Consider the following 18,682-nt stretch of genomic DNA (forward strand, 5'->3'; position numbering starts at 1 on the left):
TGCTGTTCATTCTGCATCTCATTTTACTTGCAAAAACAGATTAAAAATGAACAGGGAAATTTGTGTACTTGAGAAGAGAAAACACCCAATGTCTAAACTGTGGTTCCTGTCACCAACTTCCTTCATTTTCTAATTTGCATCATATAACTTCTTGGGTCAAAGTTATGTGACTTTAAAATAATCTCCATTGACTTTTCAATTTGTAAGAAACTATGATTTTTAGTTTAAGGAATTATAACAAAGAAATGTGACATTTTGAATCCAATGGAACCAGATAAAAATATATTGGGATATGTGGAAAATCCTAGTATGCTGGAGGCTGAGAAATGAAAATCCTATGTTTGAAGTCAGTATGAGCTACATTGCTATTTCAAAGCCAGCCAAATATTGCAGAGCAAATCCCTGCCTCAAAATCCAGTTGCTGAGAGTATATAACTCGAAGACTAGAACATTTGCCTATCATGTGTAAAGAAAGCCTTGGGCTCTATCCAGTTCTGTAAAAGGGAAATAGTAAAAGACAAATATTTCATTTAATCTGGAGCCCACTAATTTGACCTAACTTCAAGGTTCTAAAATACATGAATGGTATTAAGTTAGCACAGTTAAGGAGCAACATTTCTCCGTAATCTATAACTTTATTATAGTTCTATCTACTTATGTGCCTGCCCTTTGTTTTCTGAATTTTTCTTTAAGGAGATTAGCACAATCATAAAGGCTTAAACTGTTAAAACCTAGTATACACCAGGCAATAAACATCCATGTGCAGCTACAGAAATGGTGCAATTACTCAAGTTAAATATTTTCTAAAGGCCCTCCTCTGACAGAGTGAATTGGCTGTAGGAGGAGTCATTTGCTGAGTTTGAGGTCGTTACTTGGAATGCCCATTTGCAAGAAGCAAATCTAGGAAATAGAAGAGAGAAAAGAGATGTTTGCAATCATGAACTCACCAGATATAATTTTCAGTACTAAGTAATGCCCTTCTGGCTGGCAAGAATGTTGGCATTTCCAGTGAAGGAAGGTTTTTGCTTCCTTTGGATTGTTTATGTCTTTATTTTTCCAATGGGTCTGCGAGGAACAGAAGCTTTTCAATGTGGCAATGGGATTTTTTTGCCTCCTGACAACGTGTGTGACTTCATGGATCAGTGTGGGGACAACAGTGATGAACAGCAATGTAAGTGTCCTCCATTTGCCAGTTTCAGTTACCTGTACATCTTCACACCAGGGACTTCTGAGCTGCCCAGGACAGACACCTAGATTTCTGGCACTTGCATGGACATTATTGTGTATGCATTCACTGTTAACTCATAGTGCATATATTGTTTAATAATGATGATTCTATTCATTAGATTACTTCAATATCAAAACACTAAGATCTTAACTAAATGGATTGCATTTTAAGGAAGCTTACTGATTATAAAGGAGTGATAAGCATAAATGTAGCTTTAATGTCCTATTTTTAGTGACAATGAGAAAGAAACTCAGTAACACAGATGATAAATGCTTTGGTTGAAATTACAAGCTAAAGTTTGAATTTAATGTGGAAATATTTGAAATAAATTTTATCCTGGATGTGTAGATTTTTTTTCAGTTACAGGATACCATCAAATGAGTTGGTATTGGTGGTGTGTAGAATACAATGCTATATTGTGTTTGTGATTTCAGCACAATGGAAAGAAACTTTGGGTTTCAGGACCTATATTTGGAGGCCTCGGAGAACTACTTACTAATTGAGTGATCTTGAACCTCTGTTTTATTAGTAAAGATCATAAAGTGAGAAAAAAATACTCTCATGAATGGAAAAACACACCATTGCTTACTGAAATAGCATTAGGATCAGGAAATATAGATTATGAGGTCATAGATGGATGACAAGGATGTTTTTGTAGTTTTGGTTGCAGTATGAATATACTACAATTCAGCAGTGACTGATGTTATTCTTATACCCAATAACGTTTTGTATATGTGTGTGTGTATCTGTATATGTACATACATTTTTGTGTGTATGTGTTTGTGGTATTGGGGATTGAAACTAGGGCCCTGTTAATATGTAAGCACTGTATATATATATATATATATATATATATATATATATATATATATATATATATATATATATATATATATCCCTAGCCATGTACATGACATTTTGAAGGTATTACTATGAATGCATTGTTTATTCACATAACTATTGATTCAATTAATTACTGGGAAACTCACTCTATTACTGTAGTTCACTTTACTCAAACCTATATTTTCCATATTTTACTCATATACAATACCAATGTTTATGGAATTTTCTATTTTCTCCTGAAGCAAGTTTCTACATATTTGATATTTTTATTGTCTCTGTTCTTTCTTCTATATTCAGACATTCCTATATGAAAACAAGAACAAAGGTTGCTGAAAAATTTCTTCTCTGTGAAATGAAACAGGGCAGTGATTTATATCCTAAAGTTAAGGATTCTACCATGCTATTCATCTTTAGAAACTATTAAATACAAATCACAACCGAGGGCAGGGATTCATTTGTAGTTGTCCATTTTTCCCAGAGAGGCTAAATATGGGTGTGCTGCACCCTGCTCTGGTCTGCCTGGGAAAGACCTCACTGCTCCCCGGGGAACAGCAACAAGGGACCACTCAGTTTGACAAGAAGTGCCAAGTCCCCTCCATTATTAATCTCTATGAAGCTTCCTTTAGCACTCTTGCTGTGATAACACGCATGGTCTTGCTTCAGAGAAAAGGTTAATATGAAGAAGGAGAAAGCCACTGAGTGGGAAAGGTCTCTGCTGCATGAAAAATTCTAATAATTCTCTGCCTCAGAGGAAAGTGAAGGCACAGATCTGTCGAATAAACACATTTCATTTTAAATGTTATACTGGGAGGTCACCTTTTGGCTTTTTTGCTTTTCGTTTTCATTTCCTGAAAAGTTTCCACTTTGGCATTTTATTTAAAATGTAGGCCAAAAGCTGTAGTTAAAACTGAGATTCACTTGAAAGTGTGAGTGTCTTTTGTACACTGCACTAGGGGAAAAATGTTGTGAAAGAATGATGGACAAGCGATTTCACCCATGAGAACTGGGATGTTAAACTTTTGATTAGATTTTCTTAAAAATCTAACTTTACAATGGTGGAAAAGTAGCCACACTTTGAAAAATAAATCAATCTATACTTCTTTTAAAGAAATAGATTGGTATATAAGATTTTCATAAAATTAGCATGAAGTTGAATTTCCCATGTAAGCTGATGCAATTAATAATTTTTATGAGTGTGTTTATATATGTGAGGGTATTAATAGGATTAATCTTGCACTTGCTAGGTAAACTATTATAGTTCTTTAAATTATATTTTGTTTACATAGTTGTACGGAGGGATTTCAATCCAATATGTCAGCTTATGAGTACAATGCATCTTGATCAATATCACTCCTTTCATCATTTAGCCCATCACTCCCAAACTACCCATGCTCTAAATTTTCCTAGTTTAATACGATTGCGTTGAGTATTATGACTGTATTTCACTCCAATTTCCCTCTACATTTGTCTAACACCCTTCCCTTGACCTGAAGTACGACACCTCAAGTACTGCTTCTCAGTATTCATTTGTTAGACTGTAAGGTAGTTGTTCAAAAGAGTTACACCATTTGAACTCTACCCTGCATATATCATATTTCAGTTAATGTCTGTGTACATGTGCATGTGACCCTATATATCTTTACATATATATATTTATAAATTAAACTTCTACATTCTCATTGTTTGTCCCTCTGGGTCTGACCTACATTACTTAACATATTTTTTCAGATCCATGCAAATGATATAATCTCATTCTTTTTGATGGATGAGTAAAATTCCCTTGTGTATCTATATACCATAAGTTCTTAATCCATTTATCCATTGTTGTTTTACCAGATAGGCTTCTTTTGAAATATACCTGAATTCATTATTTTTAACTTGATATGTTTTTGAAAAGAAATCAGAGGTAGGAAGGCTAAATCCTCAAAATGGAATAAATTCTATTTATACAGAATTATAGGTACTATATATGCGCACTATAAGATAAGCACCCCATATATGATCGTATATAGTAAATAAGTGAATAAGTTATAGGTACAACAACTGTTTGGATTTAGTGTTGACAGAATTTAATGAGATCCTTACTGAAAGCCACTTCTGACCTGTACAGGTGTTTAACCAAGGATTCAAATTCTGGCTTCTGTGCTGGGTTTTCTAGTTAGGCTGGACTGGTCTCTGTACCCTAAGTCTGAATGGAAGCGCTGGCTATGCTGTGGGGTTCAATAAGACCACTGGCAGTGTGTCAGGTAGAGCTGGTGGCAGACAGGTTTCAGGTTGTCTTCCTACTGTTGTTTGGAATCTAGCTGGGCAGAACCCTGCATTGGGCTGTGAGGCTGCATGAGGTCTCTAGGGTCACTATGTACTTGGAATAGGCAAAGTCAGATGCTGTGCTCCACAATTATGTATTGAGTTGGACTTGCCTCCAGGATTGGGGTAACCTCAGTCCTTTGCTCTCTTAAGTAGGTTTGGTGGAATTCCTGGCTGGTGTTTGGGATAGAACAAGGCTAGATTCTCCCCTCTTGGAATACTTGCTGTCATCATTGGCTTCTCTGGCCAGTAGAGCAGACTAAGGTAGGGAGGGAGCAAGGTGAACCAGTTGACCAATGGGCTATATTCCTGCAGACCACCACTGTTGGCTAGGCTCTTAAATGTCATACTTCTGTTGGCTGGAACAAAGACTCCCTTGACTTGATATGTACAGTTCATAGTTACTCCCATTGTCATTTTTGTTTTCTATTTTTCTATTTTGTGATTTCTCTGATGCTTCCCATGTAGTAAGTCAGGGGTGTTCCTTCTGGGGAGGATCCCAGAATTGTGTGTGTGTGTGTGTGTGTGTGTGTGTGTGTGTGTGTGTGTGTGTGTGTGTGTATGTGTGTGTGTGTGTGTGCCTCCCACTGTGTTTTCCCACTTTAGAAACTCTATGCCCGAGGGAATCTTCTGCCAGTGGTATGTATTGGTTTGAATAAAGGACACACAGTAAAACCAGACAAACAAAAAATGCTCAACCATTTGATGTACAAAGACTTTTCTTTATTTTTTTTGTTAACAAATGCTGTAGTATTTTTAGTGCAACTGATTAGGTACAAATCAATCAGAAGATCATGAAGCATGCTTTCAACAGTGTGTTGATATATCACCTGTAATGGGTTTCTATCACTGAAATGTTGTCAAGTTACTTAAAATTCCAGAAAGCATCCTTAGATTTATTTTTGCATATCAAAGTTATTGTTAAAAATTGCAGTCTCATACACTCATTTTTATAGCTAAATTTACTGTGATTCAAAAGAGAAAAGCCCATTTCATCATTTTGATATTGGTTTCCCCATCGCAGTTTGCCTAAGAGTATTTCTATCAATTTAGTATAAGAGTATTTCTATCAATTTAGTATTTATGTGAAATAGCAATCTATCTTTATGCTTTAATGGGAAACAAAGTTTTGAGCTATACTTAATCTCTTTTACATTTTAAAATTGAGGGACAAGTTCCAAAATATATTTATTTTAGGTAAATATAAATTTCATGTTGAATGTGGAATTATCTTATAGGTACAGTTTTAAAATCTTAAAGGTGATCATGTTAAACTAGATGATATTCTAGTGCAAACAGTGCTTCTTTAATACATGGCATAAAAAGTCAACTATTTAAAATAATTGATTCATTGAAAGTACTTGAAGTTAATAGAGCAATAGAGTAAAATGTATGAGTTTGTATGCAGGCTTTATCTTAGTATTGCAGTGAATGTAAAATGTTTAATGAAACAATTGGCAGAATATTTAAAAATATTACTGACCACATAGCTCACTTGGTCAGCTCAAGGTTCTGTAAACAATTCAGGGGCTGTGGTTTTAAAGAACAGATATTTATTTCTTATAGTTCTAGAGTCTGGGAATGATAACCTTGGGGTGCCAGTGGATTTGCTAGCTAATGAGAGCTCCTTCCTGGTTTTCAGATAGCTGAAGACCAGATAGCTGCCAAGTTCTCACATGGCACCGAGATGATTTATCTCTGCTCTCTTTCTTCTTTTAAGGACACTAATTCCATCACAAGGGCTCCTACTTGATAAAAAATTATCTCTCAGAGGCTTCCTCTCCAAATACTACTAGATTAGTAAGTGGGAATTCAACATGAGTTTGGGGCATGTGTACATTTAGCAGTTATCATGACAGTATTATAGATGAAGGAAATTTAATAATTAATACTTAGGGCCCATCTGAAGAAAACCAGAAAATATATAGAAATAGAGATTCATACTAATCCTATGCTTCCTAATAGGACGTTTCAGTATTCTATCTATATGTCTCTCTATATGTATATATATGAATATTTATACTAATTTATACTAATCTCTTATTTTTATGAGGAATAAGTAATATTTTAAAAATTGTCTAATATGAATTTTTTCATTATTTAATGCTTTGAGAAGTAGTAATATTAGGCCAGTAGGCCACATAACAAAATTCATTTCTCCTTTCAAATTTTTAATGGAAACAGGTTTTAATGACAAGAAGTTTTGTTTGTTGTTTTGTTTGTAAAAGTTATTTTTTAATCAGAGTGTGGAAGTTGAGAACTTGCTAGTAAAATAGCATGTCAGCATTGCATTCATAAAAGCAGTCCATGTCAACAAGTAAAGTATTTGTGAAATATAGTAAATTTGTGAATGACAATAAATATTGTCATTGTCTAGTCCTGTCCATGGTCTAGGCCTGGCATTTGCCTAGGCTTTGTACTTGCTTTTAGAGCAGAGTTCCAGGGCTCTGTCCCTCGTGTATGGGTGCATGTGTGGCATGCATACTTGGGTGCCCACCAGTATGCACAGCCTCTTGGTGAATTGTCTGCTCTGTGTCTGGTGGACTAACTCACAGTATTACCAGCCACTCAAGTGTTCTTTGTGCTGGTGCTTCTTTGTGCATAACAGCTCAGTGACTGACTTAAGATCACCTTTTCCTGGTATTCCCTGGCACCAGAAGAGTGTGTTGTTATCTGGCCTACAGGTTGCTTTATGGTCAGTCTAACACAGCTCATTTTGATGTACTTCCTTCTTCCTCCCTTCTCTAACTGAAATTGCCTCCATATTCTTGTCTTCTTCACAGATGCCTTCTGCTGTCTAGTCTTCTAGGGGTTGAGTGCTCTTGCTCTTTCACCGTGCTTCCTCTGTCTGGAGTCCTATGGCTATGGTCTATGCTCTGTATCACCTAGATCTTCCTTTAAATATTCAAGAACTGACTTCTAGTTGTGATCGAATAAGTTCTTTCTTATAGTTTAATAATACTAGTTCAATATTTCTAGATGCAATGAGTAGGGCAAGCCTTACAGTAGGAGATGACAAAAAATAGTAATTGTGATTTAAGCCAGGCATTGGTAGCCCATGTCTGAAATCCTAGCGATTTGAAGCCAACACAGGAAACAAAATTGAAGAGACTCTTATCTCCAGTTAACCAGCTAAAGACTAGAAATGGAGATGTGTCTCAAGTGAATACCAACTGTGAATGAAAAAGCCAAGTGAGAGCTTGAGGTTCTGTCAAGCCCTAGTGCTGGCACAAAAAAAGAAAAAGAAAAAAGAAAAAAAGAAAGGAAGGAAGGAAGGAAGGGAGAGAGAGAGAAAGAGAGAGAGAAAGAAAAAAGAAAGAAAGAGAGAGGGAGAGAAAGAAAGAAAGAGAGAAAGAAGGAAAGAAAAGAAAGAAAGTGCTGAGAATGTGGCTTAATGGTAGAGTGTTTGCCTAGCATGCATGAAGCCTGGTTTTGCTTCCTCAGTACCACAAAAGCAAACAAACAAACAAAAAGCCAGAAGTGGCGCTGTGGCTCCAGTGGTAGAGCACTAGCCTTGAGCACAGAGAGGCTCAAGGACAGTGCCTAGGTCCTGAGTTCAAACTCCAGGACCAGCAGGGAAAATAAAAAGAAAGAAAGAAAGAAAGAAAGAAAGAAAGAAAGAAAGAAAGAAAGAAAGAAAGAAAGAAAGAAAGAAAGAAAGAAAGAGAGAGAGAGAGAGAGCGAGCGAGCGAAAGGAAGGAAGGAAGGAAGGGAGAGAGAGAGAAAGAGAGAGAAAGAAAGAAAGAAAGAAAGAAGAGAGAGGGAGAGAAAGAAAGAAAGAAAAAAAAAGTGCTGAGAATGTGGCTTAATGGTAGAGTGTTTGCCTAGCATGCATGAAGCCTGGTTTTGCTTCCTCAGTACCACATAAACAAACAAACAAACAAAAAGCCAGAAGTGGCGCTGTGGCTCCAGTGGTAGAGCACTAGCCTTGAGCACAGAGAGGCTCAAGGACAGTGCCTAGGTCCTGAGTTCAAACTCCAGGACCAGCAGGGAAAATAAAAAGAAAGAAAGAAGAAAGAGAGAGAGAGTAAGAGAGAGAGAGAGAGAGAGAGAGAGAGAGAGAGAGAGAGAGAGAGAGAGAGAGAGAGAGAGAGAGAGAGAGAGAGAGAGAGAGAGAGAGAGAGAGAGAGAGAGAAAGGAGGGAAGGAAGGAAGGAAGGAAGATTTCAAGACTTATCACCAAGGTGATCTTACTCTGGAAGGCTCTGAGAATATCAAGGCTCCTAGGGTGTACAGGAAGAATTTGGAGCGATCTCTGAGTTTACTCTGGCATGTCAGCATATAAACCTTTGTGTTGTCAGATGTGTTGGAAGAAGAGGAAAGGAATAGCAAGAAGGAGAAAGGACCATAAGGACCAGAAGATTGGCCTGGAAGGTTATTTGATGAGGAAGTAAAGATCTATGTGTAGTGTGTATACGTGCTTTCTCTTCAGATGCAAGTTGTTCTAGAAAGTGTGGTATAAATATGAGGATCACCAAAATGGCTCTGTCATAGCATAGGAATGCTGTCTGTGTGTCTGTGGCATTAAGGGCCACAAACAGTGAGATTATAGAGAATCCATTCCTTAATTCTGCAAGTTGAAATTTACATCCTCATTTCTTGGCAGGTCTCGAGAAATCCCCATTTCTCCTATTCTAAACAGAATGTTCAACAAGTCCTTATAGCTAGGTTTTAATTTTTTAATGACCAAAAATTAGTAGGTTCTATATTTGTAAGTTCTATAATAATAAATAAAAATATTTATGGAAAGCACTTCAAATTTTTACTGTTTTTGCTTGTCTCCTATGAACTATTCTATAATTTTATACAACAGCTTAATCACAGTATCTTTCATATCTATTGCAATGGACAGAATCACCAGTACCATTCGCATTACTGTCTCTGGATACCTTGAACTTTAGAGGCAGATATTCAAAATCATAGCACTGTTGTATCACAGAGGAGCAAAGTCCTTAAGCTCCTAAGTCATTGTGCTCACGGTATCTATGTGAAGGGAGTTCTAGGACCTGAGGGTCAGTAACCTTAGATAACTAGCTTTTTCATGGCGACACAGAATGTAAACTAGGCTTCCTGCCCACACTGAGTGCAAAGTAAAAGTAACATATGGACTTGGAACAATGCCAAAAAATCTGATTCTCCCCCCCCCCCACACATGAACAACTTCAAAGGATATTCTGAAACATAATAGATATTCTAAATAAAATGATCCATCACAAATGTTAGGATATCTTACAAACTACATTTCCTCTCAACAAAATACACGTATTTTCAATTTTATTTATTTATACCTGTTCACTCACAGAATTTCATGAATTATACTAACTCCAATGACTCTGTAGAGGTGAAATGGAAGAGGAAGTAACGCTGAAAATGGAATAGAATATAGAAAGATAAAGTGTAAGATTTTATAAAGACAAAAATACAGTAAAACTTGAGGCCATAGAAATACATATGTTTATGATAGAAGTGCTTTGAAATATGCCCAAGAATGACTGTTGGAGGCAAAATCAGAGGAAGTAGAAGATAGTACTTATAGGTTTGTGTGTGCAAGGGAGAATAATGGATTCACAAAATTAAAAAGGTTTTGAATGTAATAAAGAATGTACCTCTTTACGCAAAGGAAATGAATTAACAAACTCCTTGTGGATTTTTTTTTTACTGATGTAGGATCTGAATATCTTTGAGACAGCAAGATTATAAATGGAAATTAGGAGCGCTTAAAGAGTTTTTATTATTTCTTTCTTTTTTTGGGGGGGGGGTCCGATCGTGGGGCCTGAACCCTGGGCCTGGGCGCTGTCCCTCAGCTCTTCAGCTCAAGGCTAGCGCTCTACCACTTGAGCCACAGCGCCACTTCTGGCTTTTTTCTTTTTGCTTATGTGGTGCTGAGGAATTGAACCCAGGGCCTTATGCTTGCCACCTTCCCAGCTCGAGTTTTTATTATTTCTATGCTGACGTTTATTCTTCTTCCAACATTATTTTCTTATAAAAGTGAATCTCAATCTTATTTTAAAAGATGAGCCTGAAAGAGAACTTCAGCTTGGTGCATGATTTTTAGGTGAACATAACTATGTGTGTCTATTAGGTCACTTTTGTTATTTTGAAAACAGGTTTCATAGAATAACTTTCATATCAAATAGCACTACTTGAGTCTTTTCCCTCTTGGCAATTGTTGAATGATTTGGATGCTGATTATACACACTTGTGCAATATAAGTCATTATCTTAAATATAGTTTTGTATCTACAATTGTTTCAGAGTTGCGGAGTATGTTTGTTCATTGTGAGCAGTGGAAATGTCAAAGACGAGAGGGACCACTTGTAACACTATTGCCTTTCATCTCTGAGTGTGATGTACAAAACTGGAGTGCTTCTTATATTGGGGAACATGAAAACAATCATCTGAAGATAGATGCTCAGATCATTCTGAAGATTGCTCCTTCAGTGAACCTTTCTCCCAAGGAGAGATGAAAATATTCTTGGAATTTTATTTTGTCCTATCCTGTAGCTTTCTTTATCAAAATTTCAACAAAAGATGCTTATAAGTAATGCAGGACAAACTTGATTGATATGTGTAACTTGGTGGGGTGTATTTTAAACAAAATAATTTTTAAAAATATTATCTTTGATCTTCAATAAAAAATAAAACTTTGAACTCTTTCACACAAATCTTCAATAAAAAATAAAACTTTGAACTCTTTCACACAAATCTTCAATAAAAATATTATCTTTGAGTAGTTGCACAATGGGGCTACCATTCAACAAATCTTTTTTTTTATTGTAAGGTGATGTACAGAGGGGTTACAGTAACATAAGTAAGGTAATGAGTACATTTCTTTTTCAACAGGGGACAAAATACTTTAAAAAAAGAAGTTAAGTTAAGCCTTTTAAATGATACCATCTTCCCAAGCTGTAAATAGTTTCCTTAATATTTTTAAATTGTCATAATAAAGCAAAGCATCACTCTTATTATGGTAAGACCTTTATTGAATCTCTTTCTAGAAGACTGTTACTTTACACTAGATAGAGTGAATTGCTGTTGTTGGATTACTGACTGGATGAATGATTGGGAAAACCATGAACCATGTTACTTCTTTTCACATGGAATTGGATAAAACTATTCATCCTTCCCACAAAGTCATAGCATTGTGTGGGTTAAGTGTACAAGCTAAGGTGATGTTTTCTGGAATGTATATTCAGTCAGTGGGCTTTCTGAAAATGTCAGATGTTTGGTAATATTATCAATTAGTAAAAAGTTCCTTTCCAAAGCAAATGCCTTCTGAAGCCAGTGTCTGAATATGCACAGAAGTCTTACACATTTCTCAACTTCCTTAACTTTTTCTGTTTGTAAACAAGGATGTTTGTCAATAAATACCTTTTCTACATGTGCATGCTGGTACTCTACGCTCAGTGGAATCTTGAGAGAAAGCTTGTATACTTTTGTGAAAATTGCCAAATTAATAAAAGGCTGAATCGCAGCTTATAAATCAGTTTTCATAAAAATATGAATAGAACACAAAGTTCTCTGCTACCCAGAAACAACCTGACTTTCCAGTGGGGTGAGTTTTAAAATATTTTGTTGAGTTTGCCAGAAGAATTTTACTTATTTTTGAGAAAAATTGAATGCTTATTTGGGAAAAAAAATTTAGGAGTTCATTTGTTCAGAAGTTAGTTTATTTAATGGAATATTTTTTCCATGAAAGAGATATATCTTGCCATCCTAGGCCTTGGATTTATTTAACAGAAACTAGTGAAAAGCCTCTGGATCTTCTGGCCAAACTACTTTGGATGGGATAATTCTGTGTAAGGGCTGTGCAGCATCTCTGATACTTGAGTGAACACTGCTGCAAACTGCCGTGAATGTTATACCTTGTCAATATTTCTGGAGATATCAACCGATACCTAGGGACTGGAGATGTCCTTTGAAGGTTACTGATCCTAAGATCACATAAAAGTTGAAACATGGCTTGGTAATCTTTTACTTATAAAAAATAGATTCCCTTCAATGATACTATCTTGCCAAAGATCTCAGTACTTGAGCATAAAAGCAACTATCTGATAAGAATGCAATTAAAGTAATTTCACACTATTCTGGTATGAGTTATGGAAGTGTTAATTCCATATCATGTAACATACCTTTTTGAGTTTTGATTTCCTGTTTCTTAATCATTGAAAATATTAAAATTAATTCAATGTGACATATAAACAGTTCTCTGATTAAAAACCAATTAGTACTTCAACTCACCAAGGCTAATAATCATTTCTTAAAATTGTACATTTGAGAACTATTAAGGTATATTTTGGTTTAATTGCAATATTTTGGATTCATTTCATCTTTTTTCAAGAACTGGTCATTAATTTTTATATTAATCAGAATAAAGGAAATCATCATGTATAAAAACATTTTTACATGTTATCTATTAAAAGGCAGCAATACTCCAAAACCATAAAATGAATTTAAGTTGCATGTAAGATTTTATGACCATGTAATACATAGATTTTTTTTCAGAAATAGGATAAAGCACTCAATGAAGTTGGGACAGAAGGAAATGACTTCAGCAAAATAAAGATAATATATGGACCACACAACTAACATCACACTGAATAGCAAAAGTCTCAAAGCTGTTCGTGAAAGGTCAGGATTTTAAAAGAATGCCCACATTAATCGTTTATATGTAGTATGGCCCATAAGTCCTAACTGGTACAATGGGGCAGGAATAAGAAATGAAGTCATTTAAGTCAGAAAGGAAGAAGCAAAAGTACTTCTGTTCACAGAATGCTTTTAATTATAGGAAACTTTAAAGATGATATTTGAAAATCCTATCTATACTACAAAACTTGGAAAGTTATATAGTATACAAAATCAACATCACTAAGGCTCTTTTCTTTATGTATACTAACAATGAACAATCTGAAACCTGTATGGAAAAAATTTCATTTACAGTAACACCAAAAAGAATAAATAAGTCAAAACTGAGATAGAAGACATATACATTGAAAACAAAGCCAGTTATTGATGAGAGCAACTTAAAGAGAAAAAAAAAAGAATGGAAATACATTTTATGTTTGTTGACTGGAGTATCTAATACTGTGACCATCTCAATATTTTAATTCAATCTACAGATTTAAAGAAATATCTATGAAAATCTTTAATTTTTTCCAAAATACTACAATCTATCTTAAAATTCATATGAGAATCTTAAGGGATCTCAAATAGGCAAAACAATCCAGGAAAAGAACAAAGAGGTTTCATGTTTTCTGACTACAAAACTTTTATAAAGATATGACAATTAAAAGTATGATGTAAGTATAAAACAGACATATAAACCAATGGAATAGAACAGAAAGCCCACAAATAAACAGTCACATATATAGACAACTCATTTTTGAGAAGAGTTCTGTAACTGTTCAGTAGAAAAGTGGCAGACTTCAGTAAATGGTCGTTTGAAAATTTATAACCACCTGTTAAAGTAACAGAGTGAGACCTGGGTGTGGTGGCATATGTGTGTAATTCTAGCACTTGGGGAGCTAAGTCAGGAAGATCCTGAGTTCAAGGCTAGCTTGGTTCACATACCAGAAACACTTTGTCTCAAGAAAACAAACAGAATGAATTTCAACCCTTAACTCTTACCATGTACAAAAAATTAATTCAAAATGAATAGATATCTATAGTTGAGAAGTAAAATTATTGAACTCTTAGAAGAAAGCCAGGGAAAAGTTTCATAATATTTGACTTGTATTCATTTAACATGACGCCAAAATTACATGCAATGAATAGAAAATAAATAAATTGGATCTTATCAAAATGAAAACGTTTTTACCTAAGTACACTATTACTATCAATAAGGTAAAAAGTTGGTGTATAAAATGGGAAAAACTGTAAAATTATATATCTATTAAGAGACTGATCCCTTAAATATAAAATGAACTCCAAGTTACCAGTAAAAAATCCTGAATAAAAATAGATGAAATATTTTAGTAGGTTTTGCTTCAGAGATGGTCAAATATCAAATAAGCTTATGAAAAGATATCAACACCATTAATCATCACAATAATACTAAAAACAAACGAACAAAAAAGAAACCACAGTCGGATTTCACTTCTCAACTGTCTGCATGCAATAATAAAACAACAAACAAAAATGTCCTAAAAATAACATGTTTTGGTGGAAATGTGGAGAAATTGAAACACTTACTGTTGGGACCTTAAAATCTTGTAGTCACTTCAAGAAAATCAATAACAGAATTACCATATGATGCAGCAATTCATTGTATACATGTACCAAAGAAAATGAAAGGAAGAAGTTGAATAGAAAGTTGTTTACCCATGCGTATGGAAGCATTATTCACAATAGTCCTTGGCTATCTGTGTGTCCAATGACAGATGAATGGATGAGTAAAATTTTATATGTACCTTTTTTATTTGTTGTCAATAGAAAGAACAGGGTTTATGATCAGCCTTGAAGATATTATACTAAGTTTTAAAAGTTTTAAAAGAACAAATACTGCATAATTCTACTTACATGAGCTCTGTAAAGTAATCAGAGTAAATAGAATGGTGACTGACAGGTTTGTAAGGAAGAGAGGAATGAGGTGGTACTGTTTCCTGGATATAAAATTACAGTATTGTAACATGAAACATTCTTGATCAATAGTAGTAATGGGTCTACATTGTGAATGGATTATCAGAGAACTATACACTTAAAATGGTTAAAATGATAAGTTTCATGTGATATATACCTTACTAAAATAAGAAGTATTATACCTTGTGTTACAAAAAGACTACAACTGTGCCTCATAAAAGTTTTAAGATTTGAATGAAAAATGTACATTTGAATTTTGGTCCAGGAAAATTTGAGAAAAAATGGTGGTATTGCTTTTAGTGTTTTCTACCTTGCTTTTTTTGCTTTCTAGATTTTTTTAGTTATTATGCTGTGCTCTGTCTTTTGAAATCTCTTTGCTTTGATGATTTGTCCATGCTATATTTTCCTGGGTTCATGCTGAGTTCTTCACTGTTGCCACAATTAAATGTTTATTTCATGTGGATTCCTCAGAAGTGTGTATTAGGCAGTTTCTTGGATATAGTTTAATATTTTTTATTTTGATATGGTACAAAAGGTTGAATCCAGGAGACTTCTCAAGCAATTCTTTAATGAAAAAATTTGACACTGTGCAAGCCTTCCAAGTTCATTTCAAAGCACAATGTCAAGCCAAACTCCCTCTTTAACTACACAGTAGAACTGAACTTTAGGATCATAAAATTGGAAGTGAAACAATGAGTTTCACAGATGAAAAAGCACTGGAATTTTTTGCATAAGTTTCTTGTACACCTCATTGCTCGTTATATTGCTGAAGTCCACACAATATAAAGGTGACTGTGCTAACTGTCTTCTATATGGTGGACAGATTGTAGCAGAGAGTTTGAGATTTGAATGAGGATGTGTGCCATAGGAAACTAAATAGCAAGCCAGCTAAAGTTTGAGGAGGTTTAAAAATTTATGGTTCTGTAATGGGAGAAAATCAATGCTTAGAAAAACTTCTGATATGGACCTCGAGAGCTTGTTTGGAGGTTCTAGCAGGGGAGCGCAGCTACTCATATACCTTTAACCGAAGACCGGTCCTCTTTGATGGAGCTCTAGGGAGGAAGGGGACACTGCTGATGTTAGGGAAATGAGCCTCAAGATAAGGACTCAAATGTTTTTCCTTTCATGCAATTGTTTCTGCCACATTTATAAGATGATTTTGTTGTTGCTTTGTAGGTTCCCCACGGTATAACCCCTGCTTTCATTGTATTTGATGTTGGTATGATTTGTGGAGGGGAAGGGAAAAAAACAAATTGTTTAAATAGGGATATAGGTGGACCCATTGCATCAATGAGATGTACAAGTCGTTATGTCGAAAAACGAACTTTACAACTTTGGCGGTGGGAGTTGGGGGGTGGGGGGGTTGGAGGGAGGACAGGGATGGGAAGGGGAAACAAAGGAGGAGGCAACAATGCTTGATAAGAAATGTACTCACTACCTTGCGCATGTAATTGTAACCCCTCTGTATGGTATTTATACAAAAAAAACTTATTAATTAAAAAAAGAAAACCTTCTGATATGTTTTTGAATAGTACAACAGTTCATGATTGCTTTTTAAAACAAAATTAGTTGAAATTTTGGTTGATTAGATTCATTTTGTACCAAAAAGAAACTGTTGATACTATTTAGAAGAAAAAAATACTTTGTCTATTTTTCTAGTTTTAATGCTTCCAGAAATTACCTTGGTTACTTTGTGTATTTAAAAGAACAAAGAACATTGCAAACAGACATTACCTAAGCAATTGTGTGGCAAGGTAATTATTTAGTATTCAAATACTATTTTTCTTTCTATGAAAAATGTGCATGTATTTATATACATAATTGGTGACATGTGGTGGTAAAGTAGAATACTTCATAATTATACATCATTGGAAAAGTTGCTAAGAACTAAAAACTAGAGGAAGGGTGCATATTCATGTAAACAGCATAACCAATCAGATGGAAACAAAACCAGCACAGTCATGCATTGCCTACAATTCACTCTAAGAGATTTCATCATTGTGACATTATAGAGAGAACATAAACTCAGTATAATCTGCTATACAACTAGACTATAGTATAGTTATAGTTGCATGTATAGTCTGTCTCCATCACTGACTGTAATTTTGTACTGTACTGCATGATTCTCTCTCTCTCTCTCTCTCTCTCTCTCTCTCTCTCTCTCTTTCTCTCCCCCCCCCCTCTCTGGTGCTTAAGGAAATTATAATCTTAACCTTTTCATGATTCGTAAACTAATAAAATTTCCTTGCTCTTAGATAAAATAATGTCAACTCTGTAAATACTATTTCATTAGAGTGGATAGAGTCTTTGATAGGTCTTTAATTCTGTACCTTTTATAAAAATGGGACAGTTAATTACAATTGGGTGTTGGAGCCCTGAGAGCTACAGTTGTAGAATGTAACAGACAGGGCACTCAGTAAGTGGCCTATTTTGTGCAAGTTACCGAATATATATAAGACATCGTCTAAGTAGCAAATGCCTACTTTATTAATAATGAAGCAGATTTAGTTGAGCTTATTGAAAAGTCAAGTTTCTCTTTTTATATACATTTTTATTGTATGAATATTGTACAGAGGGGTTACAGTTACATTAGCAAGATAATGAGTACAGCTCAATAGAAAAAGTTTCTAAGTAGCTTTGGATAATATCAACAAAATGTGGCAGATACATGATTATCTCTAAAATATTTTTGTTTGGAAGGATGATTAAGTGAAAACTATCTTCTTGTGACTGAGTGGCCAAGCACTATTAGCCAGCCTATTTTATGCCCACTATGGCTAAGCAACCTGCCAGGAAAATAAGCAGCTGTTGAAAGAATACTGTCCATTCTTGTTAAGGTCTACATCCCAGGAAGGAGCTACCTGCAATTCAGAGCATCTATTTTTAGGATGTGACATTTACAGATGTCAGATAATGGCGGAATTGCACATGGTTAAGTTTTAGGAACAACCAACCATTCAAATCCTTTACAAGCTTCTTGGGTCAACATTTGGTGTGAAACAGAACATCAGGCTTAAGTCAATGATAAAATTTCACAGAGAAGTGTGTAGTTAATTCAAGAGTTATATTTCATGGATGATTGAATGTCAGTCAGAGGGCTCTCTGTGAATTGATCATCTCAGACCTGAAATTCTGATGTGATTCAAAATTGAGTTGAAGATGTAAACTTAATAATAATATGTTGTGTTGATCCTGGGGCTTAAAATCAGGGCCAGGTTACTGTCACTGTCACTTTTGCTTAAGTCTAGTGCTCTGCCACTTGAGGTACAGCTCTACTCTCTGGCTTTTTTGGTAGTTAATTGGAGATTAGAGTCTCTTGAGCTTTCCTTCCTGGACTGGCTTTGAACCTTGATCCTCAGATCTCAGTCTCTTGAGTAGCTAGGATTACAGGTGTGAGCCACTGTTGCCCAGCTAATAATAATTTCTTATATTTCATGAGACATGAGTTGTAAATTATTTTTATATACATTATGTCATTGGATTGTAATAGCAGTCATTTGTGTCAGGCAAGACTGGGTAGTACTATTCTAATCTACCATGGAGGAAAGGGTTAGTTGTGGTTAAATGGTTTAGTCAAGACACTCACTTAACAAAAGCCCCAAATCAGAGTTAGATCCTGAATCATCTAACTTCATGTGACATTCTTTCTTTTGGACCACATAGGTTTGTATGTGTGAGAATGCGTCACAAAAAAAAGCTCTATGATAATGCCATACTCAAAAAAGTTT

General features: G+C 35.0%; 1 protein-coding gene across 1 annotated transcript in view; it reads left to right on the forward strand.

Annotated features, from left to right (window-relative positions):
- The first annotated feature begins 972 nt into the window (after window positions 1–972).
- Malrd1 (MAM and LDL receptor class A domain containing 1) overlaps window positions 973–18,682 on the forward strand; it is a 470,497-nt gene continuing 452,787 nt past the window's right edge. The window contains exon 1 of the mRNA XM_069991735.1: window positions 973–1,171. Coding sequence (XP_069847836.1) covers window positions 973–1,171 — 199 coding nt within the window. The remainder of the gene's footprint in view (window positions 1,172–18,682) is intronic.

This window comes from Dipodomys merriami, unplaced genomic scaffold (genome assembly GCF_024711535.1).
Source record: "Dipodomys merriami isolate MVZ:Mamm:240054 unplaced genomic scaffold, mDipMer1.0.p SCAF_4, whole genome shotgun sequence".
Taxonomy (NCBI): domain Eukaryota; kingdom Metazoa; phylum Chordata; class Mammalia; order Rodentia; family Heteromyidae; genus Dipodomys; species Dipodomys merriami.